At 35.6% G+C, this 19921-nt stretch overlaps 1 protein-coding gene across 9 annotated transcripts in view; it reads left to right on the forward strand.

Annotated features, from left to right (window-relative positions):
- Positions 1–19921, forward strand: part of GPHN (gephyrin) — a gene marked incomplete at both ends in the record, with an annotated part of 652555 nt that overhangs the window by 115462 nt on the left and 517172 nt on the right. For all 9 annotated transcript variants that reach the window (XM_079700388.1, XM_079700393.1, XM_079700386.1 and 6 more), the window contains one exon: positions 1381–1459. In XM_079700388.1, coding sequence (XP_079556514.1) covers positions 1381–1459 — 79 coding nt within the window. The remainder of the gene's footprint in view (positions 1–1380; positions 1460–19921) is intronic.

The raw sequence follows: 19921 nt of genomic DNA on the forward strand, positions 1-19921 counted from the left end.
GCTAAAAATCCACCCACAGATTTCTTAATTTCAGATACTGTATTTCTCAGTTCTAAAATTACTATTAGATTCTTTTTCACAGATTTAAATTCTCTATTGAAATGTGAGAATTTTCATCTACTGTGAACATTTTTTGTATATCTTCTTTAACTTATGATTTCCTTAAAGTCCTTGTCTTCTAATTCTGTATTATCTGTGGGTTGGCATATACATTATTTTTTCAACTGTTTATTCATCACATTTTGTCCCCCTCCTGTACTTTGTAATTATTATTGTATACCAAATACTGTCCATCATAGGATAGAAATTGATGTAAATGTTATTTTCTTTCAATATTATATTAGAAAGAAATGATTAAGTGTTAACCGTCTCAACTCAGCCACAAATTGAGCTGGGTGGTTTGAGTGACAGCTTTAGATATACTCACTGTGCCTCTGGTTTTAAATGTCTTAAGGGCCAGACCTATTGTGTTGCAGTTATTCCTCTGTGCTGTGGCTTTGTACTAATGTACTATGAAATCGTTGGAGATTTTACTCTACCATTTGGCTTCTGCCCCCTTTTACTCATCTCCCCTCTCAAGGTGGGATGCTTTTGATTGAGAGCAAATATCTTGAGGGGAGACCTATTGAAATTCTGCACTGAAAGTGGTAGGCTCCATCTGTTGTAGTGTGACTTTAACTCCTAATGACTTCTGCACTGCAGAAAACATTATTTGCCCTGTGTCGCATTCTCTTCTCCTTCCCCCAGAACTTCTTGTGCAGTCCTAGGTCTCAGCAAATCTCCCAGAAGAAAACTGTCTTGTGGGTCCCATGGGATTCCAGTCTGTCATTTCCCGCCCAAGAGCTATCACAAACTATGCTGGTTTCTCTTTCCCTGGTAGTGTCCCTCTGTCCGGTTCTTTCGTCTAGATGGTAAATCCTCCCAGTAATGAAACAATCAGGAGGCTCAGCTTACCCAAGAAGAGATAGCACTTTTCTCCTAATTTATCCTTTTTGTATCCAAAGTTCTCCATTGTCTTTAAAAATATGATTTTGGGGGATAGTTTATCTTTTTTTTTTTTTCCTAGTTGTTGTGGAAGCAGTGACTTGCCACTATGGACTGGTAAATTAGTCTTGTAAAAGTAAAATAAAATTTAGACCCATATGTTTATTCTTTTATATATTGTATTTATATAAAGTCTGTATGCTTAGATTACTGATGTTATTGAATGTTAATATTGCTTTTCAATCTACCAGGCCCAGAAATTGATCATTCTTGATGTTTAGAAAAACCCTATCCAGAGAACCAATTTTAATTTCAAAATTCCTTTTGGACAGTAATAATTTAAATGAAATGTAAACAAAAATTAATTTTCTTTTTCTTTCCCCTTTTCCTGTTTAGTGAGTGATAGTTGCTTCAGGAATCTTGCAGAAGATCGCAGTGGGATAAATCTCAAAGATCTTGTACAAGATCCTTCTTTGTAAGTATTTGGTTTTCAGTATTAAGTGTAAATTAAAACTTTATGATTTGTGTGACTTTTTCCAGAAGAGTTGTAACAGAACTGATTTAAGGTTGAGTAATTTCTTGTTTTCTAACAATTTGTGTTACATATAGTGAAGCACATAGAACAGTTTCAACAGAAGTGAAGTTATGGAACACTTTCTGTTTAGAAATTGAAGAGATTTTAGAAGAAGAGATAAAGTTGTGATTAATGATTGACTTTCAAAGAGTATCTACTAATGGTTGATGATATCTTACCAATGTGGCAGTAGATAGTAGGCAGGGAAGATGATTAGTAGTTGTTTTGCTTGGGAAAGCAAGATTGAATTTGTTTACATCAATTATAAGCTTTTTTGAATAATTAATAATCATTTGTAAGTATAATTACGAATGTAAAATGGTTATTTGTAATAACAATATACTTGACTGTATTGAATATATTTCTGATGTTTTACATTAGAACACTATGTATAGCACAAGATTTTTGAAGAGTTTTGTAGGTTTCAATTTTTAATATTCTTGCTCATGAGTCAGTTCCATTCTTTATCAGAACATATTTCATATCAGAATATAATGTCACTTTCTATTTCTATTTCATGAATCAATTTTTTTCAGTTTTATATTAAATGCAAATCATGCATACTATCTTCTGTAGGAAAATATCCTTCCAGTAAGATCACCTTTTATTAAAAAAATATTCAATACTAGTTAAGCCCTGGGCAGCAGGGAAAGAAAATTGAGTGTTGGCAGATGCTTTCTTTAATGATACTTAATGCATTCAGTAAAATATATTATGACAAAAAATTACTCTTCCACATCAGATGTAATCTATACTCATCCAAATTTTACTAGTAATTCATTTAAAATTGGGTGAGGAATAAAACACAGGAGTGTGTTGAACCTGAAGGTTATTGATTTCCTAATGATTTTCCAAGTCATTAAAAAAATATAGTTACAAGACAGAATGGTGAAAATGATTGAATATTGAAGTTATTGTAATGAACTCATTATTGTAATGAGTTTCAAAATGAGTTTCCAATCCCAATTCTCTAATTTTTTTTAATGTCTCTTTTCCTCATTCAAAAGGATTGTCAATATTCTTTCTCCATGATTTTTATTGAAATGAAGATTGATAAGTTGTCCTTTCAGTTCTATAAATATTTAATGAAGAATAGAATTGTTCTATGTGGATATAAATATTCCTAGTAAATGAATATTGAATAACATGTGCATGAGAATATGGGAAGAAACTTCACAATATCATTGAAAGATGTCACCCATTTGAATGGATAAAATAAATTATTCCATTGTATTATTTGTAAGGTATATTTTTGGTACGGTGGGATTATATATCTTTTTAATGCAGTCTTTTTGGAAAAAAATCAGCTTATATGGACTTCAATAATATAAAAGCTGTGGAGAATATACTTGAAAATTGGATTATAATAATGAGTTGTAGTGTTTTGAAACACTTTGATACTTCTTCCTAGAATGTAGAATAATATTCATAATGGCACCTATCACTAAAATAGGAATTTAATCTTAGAGAAAATTTCTAAGAGAAATTTATCTCAGATCACTACTGCATTGAGTGGACAAAATAATTCTAAGTCTCTGTTTTAAAGTAGCCAGATATCTTAATTTAACATCATTCTCTTAACTTGGCATTAGTCTCTTGGCATTAGTCTTGAATGTAAGAATTCAGTGAGCAAGAATTTGTCTTTGCCCTTGACACTTGGATTTGGAAAGAACTTTTTTCTTAATAAGAATTGTCAAAATGTACTATTAATGACTGTCATTCATTTTTTAAAGATAAATTTCTTACTTGCTGAAATTCTGTAGGGAAAGAAATGCCTGGTGTGGAAAACAAATGTGTTTTTTTCAGTTGTTATCATGGGAAATATTTTGTTCTGAGTTACTATTCTATAGCAACATTAACTTAGTACATACCTTAAGCCAGCTACCTCTTTTCTGGCGCAGACTCCCAGACTCTTGATGTAATTCTTTACTGTTTGTTCATCAGTTCATGTACACTACTTTTTGGTTCTATATGAATTGTTTATGTTGTAACATTAAGTAGAAAATATTTCGGAAATAACTTTTCTGCAAAAATCCCCTCAAAAAATAACTGGCATTTGATGAGTACTCCTGACTAGTGTAAGGGTTGCTAAAATTGTACAATATGTTAGTTTAATAAATGTTCCAAATAAAAAATATTATTAGAATAAGATAGGTGTATTGAATGAATGCTCTATGTTAATATACCTGGCAGATTTGTATTATGCTTCACCTACATGAGCTCCTGATGCTGAAAGGAGTTGATGTGTGAAGAAAAATTAAGTACTGTGTTTCAATCACTAATGCTGTTAGAAAGGAAGACAGAATAAAGAGAGAAGGAAAAAGTAGGTTGAGAAGAACCCAGGCTAATCTGATCAATATTGACACTCAGAATGGTGTGTAGAGTGTCTTAATCAGATAAATGAGCAGGTATGGAATATCTGTGGACAAAGTATAGTAATAAAACCGAGTTGTATGTGTGTATATGTATGAATGAATGAAGTTTGAGAGGTTAACTGCCTCAGAGGAGAGCAAAAGGGCAGAACCAAAAGTGACTAATTTATACTCTTATATCTATGGCAAGCTAATGGAATAATGTGATAGATCCTCTGTAGTTTATCTAAACTGTGTATAGTACACAACCCAAGATTTTTAGTAAAATCATTGTAGTAAAAGTAATTATTGGGCTTGAGTGAACTGAGTGAGTTGTATTGTGTGAACATGATGAAGGAGGGATGCCATGGGAGGAGAAAAAGAAATAAAGTTGTGAATCCCTAAGCAAGACTTTCTCATCTTGTTACTAACTTTTGATTTGTTGTAATAATGAGAGCAGAATCTGACTTGTGGCAAGGTTGTGGTGAGGGGAATACATGACAAGCTCTCTTCTTTGGGTAGTTACTCTAAGAATATTTGTTTCTGTCGTAGTGTTGTAGGTGTTACATACAAGACCAAGTAGAGGAACTTGACTTTCACTTTTTGCTAATAATGTGCCTAAAGGTTTGTTTGAATTAGTAATTTGCATGCGTGTTAAATTTTGAAATAAACAACTAACAGTTTTAATTACTTATCTTCTATTTATGATTATAAACATTTTAAGAATGATTTCCTCTGCTGTATGTATAATTTGTCAATTTGAGTTGTTTTATGAGACTTCTTGTATTAGTTGTGGTCTTCAATGGCACATTGAAAAGTGTCAAATTTAACTTGATGTTATATTAGAAACGTATCTAATGTGATAATTTTCATACATACAAGAAACTATTAACATGATATAATTAATTTTTGTTCTCTTTAAATGGAGGGTTATGTGCTATTTAAATCATAAAAATTTTTACTTTTTCTTGTTATCTATGCTGGAGAGATGACTATTATATGAAAAAGAGATACTGTATATAGCATACTTTAAGTTATATCAGTTGTGTTCTCTATAGTGATAATTCTCAAAAATGCTTTCAAATTTCCATTGTCTATTTGCTGAAGATGAAAGATAAAACATATTACCATATTTATGCTTTAGATTTGTTATTGCTTATTTATAAACTATTTAGCAGAGATAATTATTTGAACTCAGATTCATTTATAGAAATTATTAAAAGCTGTTTAAGAATCAAAAGAGGAAATGTAACAAGAATGAAAAGGACTAATTGAATACCTGTTTGTGCTACTCATTGTGTTGATGCTGATTGTGTGTGTGTGTATGGGGGGGTATAGATGGATATGTCTTGTTTGTTTAATTTGCAAAAGCTCTTAAAAATTTTGGTGCATCATAGATATGTGATACGTAAATCAGAGGAAGAATTGTTTAATTCATAGAAGAAATGTCCATCTCTGAATACTAGAAATATAATTCATAATGTAGGATATTAGTAATTTTCTTTATAGGGCAAATAGGGAAGGTTTATATTCCTTGAAAATTTTGCAAAACATGACAATTACGTCAGTCTTCGTTGTTTTTCTTTCTGTTACTCAGAATGTATTTTCAATTGCTTCAGTAATGTTAAGATTTTGAAAAAGATTTTACCATATTACGACCTCTTGTGATTTTTAAGAAAGGATGATTCAATAAAATAGAAGAAATCTTAATTATAAATTCTGAATAAATTGTATTATGGATGAGGAAATACTTCTTGTCAATATTCTTGGTGTTTTTTTTTTCATTGTGGTAAAATAAGAGTAACATAAAATTTACTGTTTTAACCAATTTTACCATTTATAAGTGTACAGTTCAGTAATGTTAAGTATATACACACTGTCACAGCCTATCCCTAGAGTTTTTCATCTTGGAGAACTGTAACTTTATACCGATCAAACAATAACTCCCTATTTTCCCCTCCCCCCAGCCTCTGGCAACTACCGTTCTTTCTGTTTCAGTAGCTTTGAAATACTCTAGGAATCTCATAAGTGGAATCATGCAATATTTGTCTTTTTGTGATTGGTTTATTTCAGTTAGCACAATTGCTTCAAGGGAGTTCCAGCATGTGTCAGAATTTCTTTCCTTATTAAGGCTGAATAATGTTCCATTATATATATATATATATATATATATATATATATATATATATATATATATATATATATCTCACAGTTTGTTTACTTATTCATCCATTGATGGGCACTGAGTTGCGTCTACCTTTTGGCTGTTGTGAATAATGCCGCTCTAAACATGGGTGTGCAAATATCTCTTTGAGACCCTGGTTTCAATTCTTTTGGATATATACCCAGAAGCAGAATTGCTGTATCATATGGTAATTCTGTTTTTAAGTTTTTGAAGAACTTCCATAGTGTTTTCCATAGTGATTGCACCATTTTATATTCCTGCCAACAGTGCATAAGTGTTCCAATTTCTCCACTTCCTCACCAGCACTCATTTTCTGTTGGTTTTTGTTTTTTAATATAGTAGCCATCCTAATGGGTGTGAGGTGATATGTTCTTGGTATTTTTAATTGAACTTCACTTCTTTTATCTTTAATAATTTTGAGGCAGCTCATCTAGAGAGTAAAGAAAAATAAAAGGTACTCTCTCTGATTATTATGATACTTCGGTACCTTGTGAAGTAAACTGTGTTACTCAGTAAAATAGAAATTATTTTCACTATCATTACAAAGATTATAAAGTACAAATACATCCAGGATAATTTCATAACAATATCATTTTAATCAATTAATCTTCCTTGTTATGTATTGTATTACTCGTCTTGTATTAATACTGCTCTTTGTTATACCTAATCTGTAAAGGATTGCTTTTGGGTAAAAAAATTTTCTTTTTTAGTTAGAAGGTGCCTGATTGGAAATGCAGCATACTAATTAAATAATAACAAAAACCTGCTAGTTGAAATGTATTTTGATAGTATAGATCATTAGTGTTTGATAATGGCATTTAATGTTTAAGAACAAAGATAAAATTGGACAAAATAGTTGTATCTGATTGTAAATTTCTTAGACATGAACACTTTATTTACCTTTATGTGCTTCTTTACAAATTTTACCACCTTTGGTGGAAGCTGTTCTTTTCATCGTCCTGAAACACAGCCTCATTCCCCTGAGTATGTATACTCGTCTTCACACTACAATCTGATTGAATGATATTTTGGTCCCTTGGATCATGACATTAAATATGAAGGAAAGGCAGGATTGCTGTCTGGAAAGCAATCATATCTAAATATAGCCTGTACTTATCTGCTGGTGTTAAGACAGGTTGCTGTGGTGAACTGAATTTCTTAAAAATGCCAGTCATCAGAAAATAAACTGGTTTTTGAAGTGGTTATTTTCCATAGAGCTGTACATTCTCATACTGCAGGTAGATGATTTTAGTTAATGTTTTTTACAGCTTATTGATTAAATTTCAATTTTAATGTTTGTTATGGCTTGCTTATTAAATTTCAATTTTAGAGTATCTTTGAGACCTTTAATATATTTAAAAATATATTTCTCTTTAGCTTTTTAAAAAAAATATTTTATTTTTGGCTGCATTGGGTCTTTGTTGCTGCATGCGGGTGTTCTCTAGTTGTGGCAAGCGAGAGCTACTCTTCATTGTGGTGCATGGGCTTCTCATTGCGGAGGCTCTCTTGTTGTGGAGCACTGGCTCTAGGCACGCAGGCTGCAGTAGTTGTGGCGCGCGGACTTATTAGTTGTAGCGTACGGGCTTAGTTGTTCTGTGGCATGTGGGATCTTCCTGGACCAGGGCTTGAACCCATGTCCCCTGCATTGGCAGGCGGATGATTAACCACTGCACCACCAGGGAAGTCCCAAGAGACTTTTAATTATTAAACAAAATATAAGAGTTTTTATATTGTTATCCTTTGTTTCTCCTAAGATAAATTTCATTTGATGTGGAAATGATTTTTCCAAGGACAGCATTTTAAACATTATTGATCACTCATTTTGCTCTGCTGCCAATAGTTCTGCTAAATCTAAGACAGATACCAAAGCTGACTTCTCTGTAGTAACATCTCTAACTGTAAGTTTTTATCATTTTTAATCAGCTTCCTTTTTGGATTATATGGTTATTAGACTGTAAAGTATATATTTGGACAGTACAGCTTAATCTAGGCTGGTGCTAAGGTATTATGGTACTGTGCTCTATGTCAGAACTGCAAATCAAAGGCTTTGGATTATACTTTACTTTTAGAAGACTTTCTCTCATTTCCATCATTCCGTACATTCCTGAGAATGTATGATGCAGTTTTTATGGGTTCATTTGTTTAAAAATTTATTTAATCAAAACACGAGTAGATGTTCATCTTACATCCTTCAGCAATTAGGTTTAATTGACATTGTTCTTGTAATTAAGGAACATATGATTGAAGATGGATAATATCTGAGTTGTCTGCCTGAGGCATATAGATGACCAATCCAGTATTAGAATTTTTTAATGAAATAAATAATGTATTGTTTTAATTAGTTGATTCTTTCATTTTCAGGGTGCAGACACCTAAGTCAAACTAGCTTAAAAAGCTAGTTTGTGATTTGATTGGCATATGTAACTAAAGAGTACTTCTCAAGGAATCAAGAAAGAGTTTCAGAAACCAGATCAAGGGTGGGAGGCTCAAAGAAGAGAATTAGAGAGTTTGTGCAACTGGGTTTGTTTCTCTCACTTTCCGTCGTCATCTCTTTTGGTTTTTCTTGGCTTTATTCTCACTTAACGGCAGTCAGGCTTTCTCCATGAAACGGGCAAAATGGCTGATAACTTACTCTAATTCCCTTCCTTCTAGCTTCATGATCTCTCTTCACTTCATCTCTAAAACATAAAATCTCATGGAATAATTCTGATTTTGTTAATCTGGTTGTGTGTCCAAACCTCAGCCAATCACTGTGGCCAGGGGTATAGGCTATCTTGACTTACCAGTCATGGGACAGATGCCTGTGGTCAGAATGGTGGAATACCCTAATTAAATGAGAGAGAAGATAGTCCCAGAAAAAGTGATAAAACTAAGAGATGTCTAGTGTATTCAGTCTCAGCTGTTAATTTAAGGACAAATGTATACATTGTCAAGAATTGTTATTATTTTAAAACAGAACATTTTGCTTGCCTTTGCATATCATCTCAATTAGATAGGTATTGGTAGTAATAGCTATAATAATTTTAAAGGACTGCATAGTTCAATTAATTGATAATAGTTGTTCCCTATTTCCTGATATTATTGACTGTTTATGTGGTACACACACACAAATGTGAAATGACTCAGATGAACTTATTACTTTAATTACAACTGGCTAGACAGCAGGTGGAATAATAACAGATTATTTCTGTCTTTCCATACTTCTTTCTTTTTATTTTATTTATTTAATTAATTTATTTATTTTTTACATCTTTATTGGAGTATAATTGCTTTACAATGGTGTGTTAGCTTCTGCTTTATAACAAAGTGAATCAGTTATACATATACATATGTTCCCATATCTCTTCACTCTTGCATGTCCCTGCCTCCCACCCTCCCTATCCCACCCCTTCAGGCGGTCACAAAGCACCTAGCTGATCTCCCTGTGCTGTGCAGCTGCTTCCCACTAGCTATCTACCTTACGTTTGGTAGTGTATATATGTCCATGCCTCTCTCGCTTTGTCACAGCTTACCCTTCCCCCTCCCCATATCCTCAAGTCCATTATCTAGTAGGTCTGTGTCTTTATTCCTGTCTTACCCCTAGGTTCTTCATGACATTTTTTTTTCTTAAATTCCATATATATGTGTCAGCATACAGTATTTGTCTTTCTGACTTACTTCACTCTGTATGACAGACTCTAGGTCTATCCACCTCATTACACATAGCTCAATTTCGTTTCTTTTTATGGCTGAGTAATATTCTGTTGTATATATGTGCCACATCTTCTTTATCCACTCATCCGATGATGGACACTTAGGTTGTTTCCTTCTCTGGGCTATTGTAAATAGAGCTGCAATGAACATTGTGGTACATGACTCTTTTTGAATCATAGTTTTCTCAGGGTATATGCCCAGTAGTGGGATTGCTAGGTCATATGGTAGTTCTATTTGTAGTTTTTTAAGGAACCTCCATACTGTTCTCCATAGTGGCTGTACCAATTCACATTCCCACCAGCAGTGCAAGAGTGTTCCCTTTTTTCCACACCCTCTCCAGCATTTATTGTTTCTAGATTTTTTTGATGATGGCCATTCTGACTGGTGTGAGATGATATCTCATTGTAGTTTTGATTTGCATTTCTCTAATGATTAATGATGTTGAGCATTCTTTCATGTGTTTGTTGACAGTCTGTATATCTTCTGTGGAGAAATGTCTATTTAGGTCTTCTGCCCATTTTTGGATTGGGTTGTATGTTTTTTTGTTATTGAGCTGCATGAGCTGCTTATAAATTTTGGAGATTAATCCTTTGTCGGTTGCTTCATTTGCAAATGTTTTCTCCCATTCTGAGGGTTGTCTTTTGATCTTGTTTATGGTTTCCTTTGCTGTGCAAAAGCTTTGAAGTTTCATTAGGTCCCATTTGTTTATTTTTGTTTTTATTTCCATTTATCTAGGAGATGGGTCAAAAAGGATCTTGCTGTGATTTATGTCATAGAGTGTTCTGCCTATGTTTTCCTCAAAGAGTTTGATAGTGTCCGGTCTTACATTTAGGTCTTTAATCCATTTTGAGCTTATTTTTGTGTATGGTGTTAGGGAGTGATCTAATCTCATACTTTTACATGTCCCTGTCCAGTTTTCCCAGCACCATTTATTGAAGAGGCTGTCCTCTCTCCACTGTACATTCCTGCCTCCTTTATCAAAGAAAAGGTGACCATATGTGCGTGGGTTTATCTCTGGGCTTTCTATCCCGTTCCATTGATCTATCTTTCTGTTTTTGTGCCAGTACCACACTGTCTTGATTACTGTCGCTTTGTAGTATAGTCTGAAGTCAGGGAGCCTGATTCCTCCAGCTCCGTTTTTTGTTCTCAAGATTGCTTTGGCTATTCAGGGTCTTTTGTGTATCCATACGAATTGTGAAATTTTTTGTTCTAGTTCTGTGAAAAATGCCAGTGGTAGTTTGATAGGGATTGCATTGAATCTGTAGATTGCTTTGGGTAGTAGAGTCATTTTCACAATGTTGATTCTTCCAAGAACATGGTATATATCTCCATCTATTTGTATCATCTTTAATTTCTTTCATCAGTGTCTTATAATTTTCTGCATACAGGTCTTTTGTCTCCTTAGGTAGGTTTCTTCCTAGATATTGTATTCTTTTTGTTGCAATGGTAAATAGGAGTGTTTTCTTGATTTCACTTTCAGATTTTTCATCGTTAGTGTATAGGAATGCCAGAGATTTCTGTGCATTAATTTTGTATCCTGCTACTTTTCCAAATTCATTGATTAGCTCTAGTAGTTTTCTGGTAGCATCTTTAGGATTTTCTATGTATAGTATCATGTCATCTGCAAACAGTGACAGCTTTACTTCTTCTTTTCCGATTTGGATTCCTTTTATTTCCTTTTCTTCTCTGATTGCTGTGGCTAAAACTTCCAAAACTATGTTGAATAAGAGTGGTGAGAGTGGGCAACCTTGTCTGTGTTCCTGATCTTAGTGGAAATGGTTTCAGTTCTTCACCATTGAGGACAATGTTGGCTGTGGGTTTGTCATATATGGCCTTTATTATGTTGAGGAAAGTTCCCTCTATGCCTACTTTCTGCATGGTTTTTATCATAAAAGGGTGTTGAATTTTGTCGAAAGCTTTCTCTGCATCTATTGAGATGATCATATGGTTTTTCTCCTTCAATTTGTTAATATGGTGTATCACATTGATTGTTTTGCATATATTGAAGAATCCTTGCATTCCTGGAATAAACCCCACTTGATCATGGTGTATGATCCTTTTAATGTGCTGTTGGATTCTGTTTGCTAGTATTTTGTTGAGGATTTTTGCATCTATGTTCATCAGTGATATTGGCCTGTAGTTTTCTTTCTTTGTGACATCCTTGTCTGGTTTTGGTATCAAGGTGATGGTGGCCTCGTAGAATGAGTTTGGGAGTGTTCCTGCCTCTGCTATATTTTGGAAGAGTTTGAGAAGGATAGGTGTTAGCTCTTCTCTAAATGTTTGATAGAATTCGCCTGTGAAGCCATCTGGTCCTGGGCTTTTGTTTGTTGGAAGATTTTTAATCACAGTTTCAATTTCAGTGCTTGTGATTGGTCTGTTCATATTTTCTATTTCTTCCTGATTCAGTCTTGGCAGGTTGTGCATTTCTAAGAATATGTCCATTTCTTCCAGGTTGTCCATTTTATTGGCATAGAGTTGCTTGTAGTAATCTCTCATGATCTTTTGTATTTCTGCAGTGTCAGTTGTTACTTCTCCTTTTTCATTTCCAATTCTATTGATTTGAGTCTTCTCCCTTTTTTTCTTGATGAGTCTGGCTAATGGTTTATCAATGTTTTTTATCTTCTCAAAGAACCAGCTTTTAGTTTTATTGATCTTTGCTATCGTTTCCTTCATTTCTTTTTCATTTATTTCTGATCTGATTTTTATGATTTGTTTCCTTTTGCTAACTTTGCGGTTTTTTTTTTTTCTTCTTTCTCTAATTGCTTTAGGTGCAAGGCTAGGTTGTTTATTCGAGATGTTTCCTGTTTCTTAAGGTAGGCTTGTATTGCTATAAACTTCCCTCTTAGAACTGCTTTTGCTGCATCCCATAGGTTTTGGGTCGTTGTGTCTCCATTGTCATTTGTTTCTAGGTATTTTTTTATTTCCTCTTTGATTTCTTCAGTGAACACTTCGTTATTAAGTAGTGTATTGTTTAGCCTCCATGTGTTTGTATTTTTTACAGATCTTTTCCTGTAATTGATATCGAGTCTCATAGTGTTGTGCTCGGAAAAGTTAGTGGATAACAATTTCAATTTTCTTAAATTTACGAAGGCTTGATTTGTGACCCAAGATATGATCTATCCTGGAGAATGTTCCATGAGCACTTGAGAAAAATATGTATTCTGTTGTTTTTGGATGGAATGTCCTATAAATATCAATTAAGTACATCTTGTTTAATGTATCATTTAAAGCTTGTGTTTCCTTATTTATTTTCATTTTGGTTGATCTGTCCATTGGTGAAAGTGGGGTGTTAAAGTCCCCTACTATGAATGTGTTACTGTCGATTTCCCCTTTTATGGCTGTTAGTATTTGCCTTATGTATTGAGGTGCTCCTATGTTGGGTGCATAAATATTTACAATTGTTATATCTTCTTCTTGGATTGACCCCTTGATCATTATGTAGTGTCCTTCTTTGTCTCTTCTAATAGTCTTATTTTAAAGTCTATTTTGTCTGATATGAGAATTGCTACTCCAGCTTTTGGTTTCCATTTGCATGGAATATCTTTTTCCATCCCCTTACTTTCAGTCTGTATGTGTCTCTAGGTCTGAAGTGGGTCTCTTGTAGACAGCATATATATGGGTCTTGTTTTTGTATCCATTCAGCCAGTCTGTGTCTTTTGGTGGGAGCATTTAATCCATTTATATTTAAGGTAATTATCGATATGTATGTTCCTATTCCCATTTTCTCAATTGTTTTGGGTTTGTTATTGTAGGTCTTTTCCTTCTTTTGTGTTTTTTGCCTAGAGAAGTTCCTTTAGCATTTGTTGTAAAGCTGGTTTGGTGGTGCTGAACTCTCTCAGCTTTTGCTTGTCTGTAAAGGTTTTAATTTTCCATCAAATCTGAATGAGATCCTTGCTGGGTAGAGTAATCTTGGTTGCAGGTTGTTCTCCTTCATCACTTTAAATATGTCCTGCCAGTCCCTTCTGGCTTGCAGAGTTTCTGCTGAAAGATCAGCTGTTAACCTGATGGGGATTCCCTTGTGTGTTATTTGTTGTTTTTCCCTTGCTGCTTTTAATATGTTTTCTTTGTATTTAATTTTTGACAGTTTGATTAATATGTGTCTTGGCGTGTTTCTCCTTGGATTTACCCTGTATGGGACTGTCTGTGCTTCCTGGACTTGATTAACTATTTCCTTTCCCATATTAGGGAAGTTTTCAACTATAATCTCTTCAAATATTTTCTCAGTCCCTTTCTTTTTCTCTTCTTCTTCTGGAACCCCTATAATTCGAATGTTGGTGCCTTTAATGTTGTCCCAGAGGTCTCTTAGACTGTCCTCAGTTCTTTTTATTCTTTTTTCTTTATTCTGCCCTGCAGTAGTTATTTCCACTATTTTATCTTCCAGGTCACTTATCCGTTCTTCTGCCTCAGTTATTCTGCTATTGATCCCATCTAGAGTATTTTTAATTTCATTTATTGTGTTCATTGTTGCTTGTTTCACCTCTAGTTCTTCTAGGTCCTTGTTAAATGTTTCTTGCATTTTGTCTATTCTATTTCCAAGATTTTGGATCATCTTTACTATCATTTTTCTGAAGTCTTTTTCAGGTAGACTGCCTATTTCCTCTTCATTTGTTAGGTCTGCTGAGTTTTTATCTTGCTCTTTCTCCTGCTGTGTGTTTTTCTGTCTTCTGATTTTGCTTATCTTACTGTGTTTGGGGTCTCCTTTTCGCAGGCTGCAGGTTTGTAGTTCCCGGTGTTTTTGGTGTCTGTCCCTAGTGGATAAGGTTCTTTCAGTGAGTTGTGTAGGCTTCCTGGTGGAGGGACTAGTGCCTTTGTTCTGGTGGATGAGGCTGGATCTTGTCTTTCTAGTGGGCAGGTCCACATCTGGCGGTGTGTTTTGGGGTGTCTGTGGACTTATTATGATTTTAGGCAGCCTCTCTGCTAATAGGTGGGCTTGTGTTCCTGTCTTGCTAGTTGTTTGGCATAGGGTGTCCGGCACTGTAGCTTGCTGGTTGTTGAGTGAAGCTGTGTGCTGGTGTTGAGATGGAGATCTCTGGGAGATTTTCACCGTTTGATATTATGTGGAGCTGGGAGGTCTCTTGTGGACCAGTGTCCTGAAGTTGGCTCTCCCACCTCAGAGGCACAGCACTGACTCCTGGCTGCAGCACCAAGAGCCTTTCATCCACACGGCTCAGCATAAAAGGCAGAAAAAGTAGAAAGAAAGAATTAGTAGAAGTTGAAAGAAAGAAACAAAGGAGGGGGGGAGGAAGGAAGCAAGGAAAAATAGAAGATAAAGTAAAATAAAGTAAGATAAAATAAAATAAAGTTATTAAAATAAAAAATAATTAAGGAAAAAAAAGAGGATGGATAGAACCCTAGGACAAATGGTGAAAGCAAAGCTATACAGACAAAATCTCACACAGAAGCATACACATACACACTCACAAAAAGAGGAAAAGGGGAAAAAACCATAAATCTTGCTCTCAAAGTCCACCTCCTCAATTTGGGATGATTGGTTGTCTATTCATGTATTCCACAGATGCAGGGTACATCAAGTTTATTGTGGAGCTTTAATCCGCTGCTTCTGAGGCTGGTGGGAGAGATTTCCCTTTCTCTGTTCACACAGCTCCCGGGGCTCAGCTTTGGATTTGGCCCCGCCTCTGCGTGTAGGTCACCGGAGGGCGTCTGTTCTTCGCTCAGACAGGAAGGGGTTAAAGGAGCAGCTGCTTCGGGGACTCTGACTCACTCAGGCCAGGGGGAGGGAGGGGTACGGAGTGCGGGGCGAGCCTGCAGAGGCAGAGGCCCACATGACTTTGCACCAGCCTGAGGCGCGCCATGCGTTTTCCCGGGGAAGTTGTCCCTGGATCCCGGGACCCTGGCAGTGGCGGGCCGAACAGGCTCCCGGAAGGGGTTGTAGATAGTGACCTGTGCTCACACACAGGCTTCTTGGTGGCGGTGGCAGCAGCCTTAGCATCTCATGCCTGTCTCTGGGGTCCACGCTTTTAGCCACGGCTCGCGCCCGTCTCTGGAGCTCCTTTAAGCAGCGCTCTGAATACCCTCTCCTCGCGCACCAGGAAACAAAGAGGGAAGAAAAAGTCTCTTGCCTCTTCGGCAGCTCCAGACTTTCCCCCGGACTCCCTCCTGGCTAGCCATGGTGTTCTAACCCCCTGCAGGCTGTGTTCACGCCGCCAGTCCTCTCCCTGCGCTCTGACCGAAGCCCGAGCCTCAGACAAGCCTCTTGGGCTGGTGAGTACTGGTCGGCCCCGATCCTCTGTGCGGCAATCTCTCCGCTTTGCCCTCTGCACCCCTGTTGCTGTGCTCTCCTCTGCGGCTCCGAAGCTTTCCCCCTCTGCTACCCGCAGTCTCCGCCCACGAAGGGCCTTCCTAGTGTGTGGAAACCTTTCCTCCTTCATAGCTCCCTCCCACTGGTGCAGGTCCCGTCCTTATCCTTTCATCTCTGTTTATTCTTTTTTCTTTTGCCCTACCCAGGTACGTGGGGAGTTTCTTGCCTTTTGGGAGGTCTGAGGTCTTCTGCCAGCGTTCAGTAGGTGTTCTGTAAGAGTTGTTCCACGTGTAGATGTATTTCTAGTGTATCTGTGGGGAGGAAGATGATCTCAGCATCTTACTCTGCCGCCATCTTCCCCTCGTCCCCCTCTTCTTTCTTGAAAAGAGAAACTTTACCGCTATCAGTCAGAAAGGGAAAAGGAGTTAAAGATTCTCATTCCCCTTTCCATTGTAATACCTTAACTGAGGAATATTATTATAGAGGCATATAAAAGTTGAATGGGAGCACCGACAAAGTATTTTTAAAAGAGGTGATCCTTGAAATGAAGCTTTTGTTAAGGAAAAAAAAAAGCAGGGAAGGAGGAAGGGAGGGAGGAAAGAAGGAATAACAGAGAGAGAGGGAGAGAATGATTGATGATGAGAATGAATAGAAACTCCAGGGGTATGTTACACTTTTTAGAAACTCAGTTTGGCTGAAGATCAATGAGAGTCTGTGAGATTAAAACTAGTGATTAAAACAAAGTTTTGATATCCATGTATTTCATTTATCAAGAACACATTGATACATCTGACACTGATGGTCAGAGTGAAAAAATGAATGATTGCATTGTCTACTTATATTAGTTTTATATTGCCATGTAACAGATTACCACAAACTTTCTTATAACAACACGTATTTATTATCTCACAGTCAGGATTTTGGGCACAGTTTAACTGGTTCCTTTGCTCAGTATCTCCCAAGATTGCAATCTGAGTGTTAGCTGGGGATTGCATTTTCATCTGGAGGCTTGACTAGGGAAGATTGCTCCAAACTAGTTCAGGTTGTTAGCAGAATTTGTATCCTTGTGTTGTATGACTGTATATCCTGCTTTTTGCTGGGAGTTGGCTAGTTTCCATCTGCACCTTCCATCATCTTATGGTCTATTGCCCACTACATTGAAATTTCCTTTTCTGCATGGGAATCATACTCAATTAGTTTAGTTCTGTCAATTTAGAGATGTGAAACCTAAAGCTCAGCTGAGTTGTGATTTATCTAAGGTCCTAAAACTACATGGTGATGGGCCTCCTGACAACCAGGCATTGTGTTCTTTCTACTCCTAGCCTTAGTTTTGACTTTCTTGGTTTTCTCACATTTAAAAAAATTTTTTTTCCAGTTTTATTGAGATATCATTGATATACAGCACTGTGTAAGTTTAAGATCTACAGCATAATGACTTCACATTTGGTTTTAGTTTGTATTGATGAGTTTATTAAAAATATGATGGAGTAAAATCTTAGCACTGGCCACCTAGGAACTGACATTAAAATGTTTGAAAATATTTTTTTCTATATGGCTTGTAGGTATATGACTTTTGATCATTTAATTGTTCTCTCACCATGAACTTTTATATATATATGTTTTTCTCAATTTTTATTAGGAGAAGGAGGAACAGAATTTTTGTTTCCTTTGGTTATGGTTTATGTTGGTATCTGCAGAGACTAAACGTGAGATTGAAAGTGAGATTTAACACCTGCAAAGGAAAAGCCTCAATCAAGTAATGACACTTGAGTCCTATATATGAACTCCTTTTGGATTTTTCAGTGGACGATGGTTGGTTGTTGGTTGGGAAGACAAACAGGCAGGTGAAGAAGCTTGCTAATCAAAAGTCTGCCTAAGTATGCTTCCCTAATGAGTTTCCTAAGAAACACCTGCTTGTGACTCAGCCCACATTAGGAAGAAAATGACAAAAGAAAAGCTAGGAGAGACCCATTTATTTCTTTTCTTGATGTTTTAAGAGTTTAAAGTTTTAAAATACTATTCTTTGAGAGTAAGGAGAATTAAATTACCTTTACCCAGCTGGGAAAATGTCCACAATACTAGATAATTGGGCAGCAGTTTAAAGGAGACTAGCCCTTGCTGCCCCTTCTTTCCACTCCTATCTGGTCACTGTGGTAAATGTTAACTACCCTAATCTTTTTTTACTCTCCGAGAGAAATTAAATGAACGTTAAGAAGGAAGCCTAAATTTTAAATTTAGGGTAATCCATTTAGGGAGGAAGGCTGGTTGAGCTGATTGAGCTTGCATTTTTTCCTTCCTGGAGTCCTCTGTGATCTCCCATGTGCTCCTCCTATATGTTGCCTAAACTTCTATCATAGCTTTTTACACTATATTATCGTTGTTTGTGTATGTACTGTCTGTATATCTCAATAGATTATAACTTCCTTAAGGGCAGAGACTGTTCATGTTTAATCTTACATCGCTACCACCTACCACAATAGATCCAACCAAACATATTCCTTAAATAGTTGAGTGAAGGAATGAATGTGTGATTTAGTGACTAAATGAAAGAATGGGTAATGGAAAGAGTAAGAGAGTAACAGACTGAATGTATAGTGAATATACATTGGCAAAACCTGCGTTTTCCCCATTCTTCAGGCAGTTCTAACATTCAGCCCTTTATTGGTGTTCAATACAAAAGTCTACTCTCTGGTGACCTAATAGCTGTATTTAAACTTTGATCAGCATTCGTTCCTTCTGCAGCCTCAGTATCTTTCTAAGTGTGTATGAGATAAATGAGAGACCTAACTCCATGAGCAAAAGGATATGATGACCTCACTAATCCCCATGGTTTTGATTTATAGGCACTTGCTGTTTAGAATACTGAGAATATACCGCCAACAAAGGATTCTATTTTTTCCTGATGAAATCGAAGAAGGTCCCTGAAAGCATTTTCAAAATTGAATCTGTTTCTGAACAGTTCACTTTGAAAATAACTCTCATAGCATAATTTTGTAGAGGAGAAAAAATAATTTGAGTAATTCAGTCTTACTTTAACTTATTTCTTAAAAGACAGTAATTTAAAAAGTAAGTTAAGATAATATTTTTCTTTTTGGTCTGTAAAGTTGTATCTTATCTTTCTCTCTTTTATAAATAACTAAGAGCATAGTCAGACTGGAAAAATATTTGAGTTGCACTTTGTGAGGTGAAGTGACATTTATATATTGGTCAGAGTTTCACTTAGCCACCTGGCATTGAGTGCAAACTTTTATAGTTCACTTAAATTGGAAGCAAAGTGATATTAAGTCTTGACATTTTTTAGCAGAAAAAGATGAAATGTAAATAGGGTACTTTTTAATACTTAGTTTAAAACATTCTTTTCTCCTCTATCATTAAGTCAAGAATTTAGAAGTGCTTAAAACACAACTAGTGAATATTTATTGAGTATATACTATGTGTCATTTAATATGGTAGGACCTGGAACATAATGGTAAATAAAGTAGGCATGGTCCTTGCCATAATTTGGGGGACAGTTTTTAATAAAATGGACTTCAGGTTACTCTTTCTGTTTCCAGAATACCTTTATAAAGGACAGTGGCTTGGGAATGTGTCAGATATTGCTAAAAAGATGTAATCCAAAGGTCAGTTGTGTGTCCTAATAAAGTATATTACATTCTCAAAAGGGTAGAATTAGATAATTTGTTATATATGTTATTTATAACTTTTAAATTTAGTTATTTCATTGATTTATTTAGACCAGTGATTTAGTCAGGATAATTAGATTTGAGAAAGCCATTCAGAACAAGCTGTAGTTTGTCAGTGCCTCCCTTAAAGTGTAATGGAAAAACTGAAGACAGTGTTTTAGATTTTTTTTTTTTTTGATGCAGAAAGGATAT

Source organism: Hyperoodon ampullatus, assembly GCF_949752795.1.
Source record: "Hyperoodon ampullatus genome assembly, chromosome: 3".
Lineage (NCBI taxonomy): Eukaryota > Metazoa > Chordata > Mammalia > Artiodactyla > Ziphiidae > Hyperoodon > Hyperoodon ampullatus.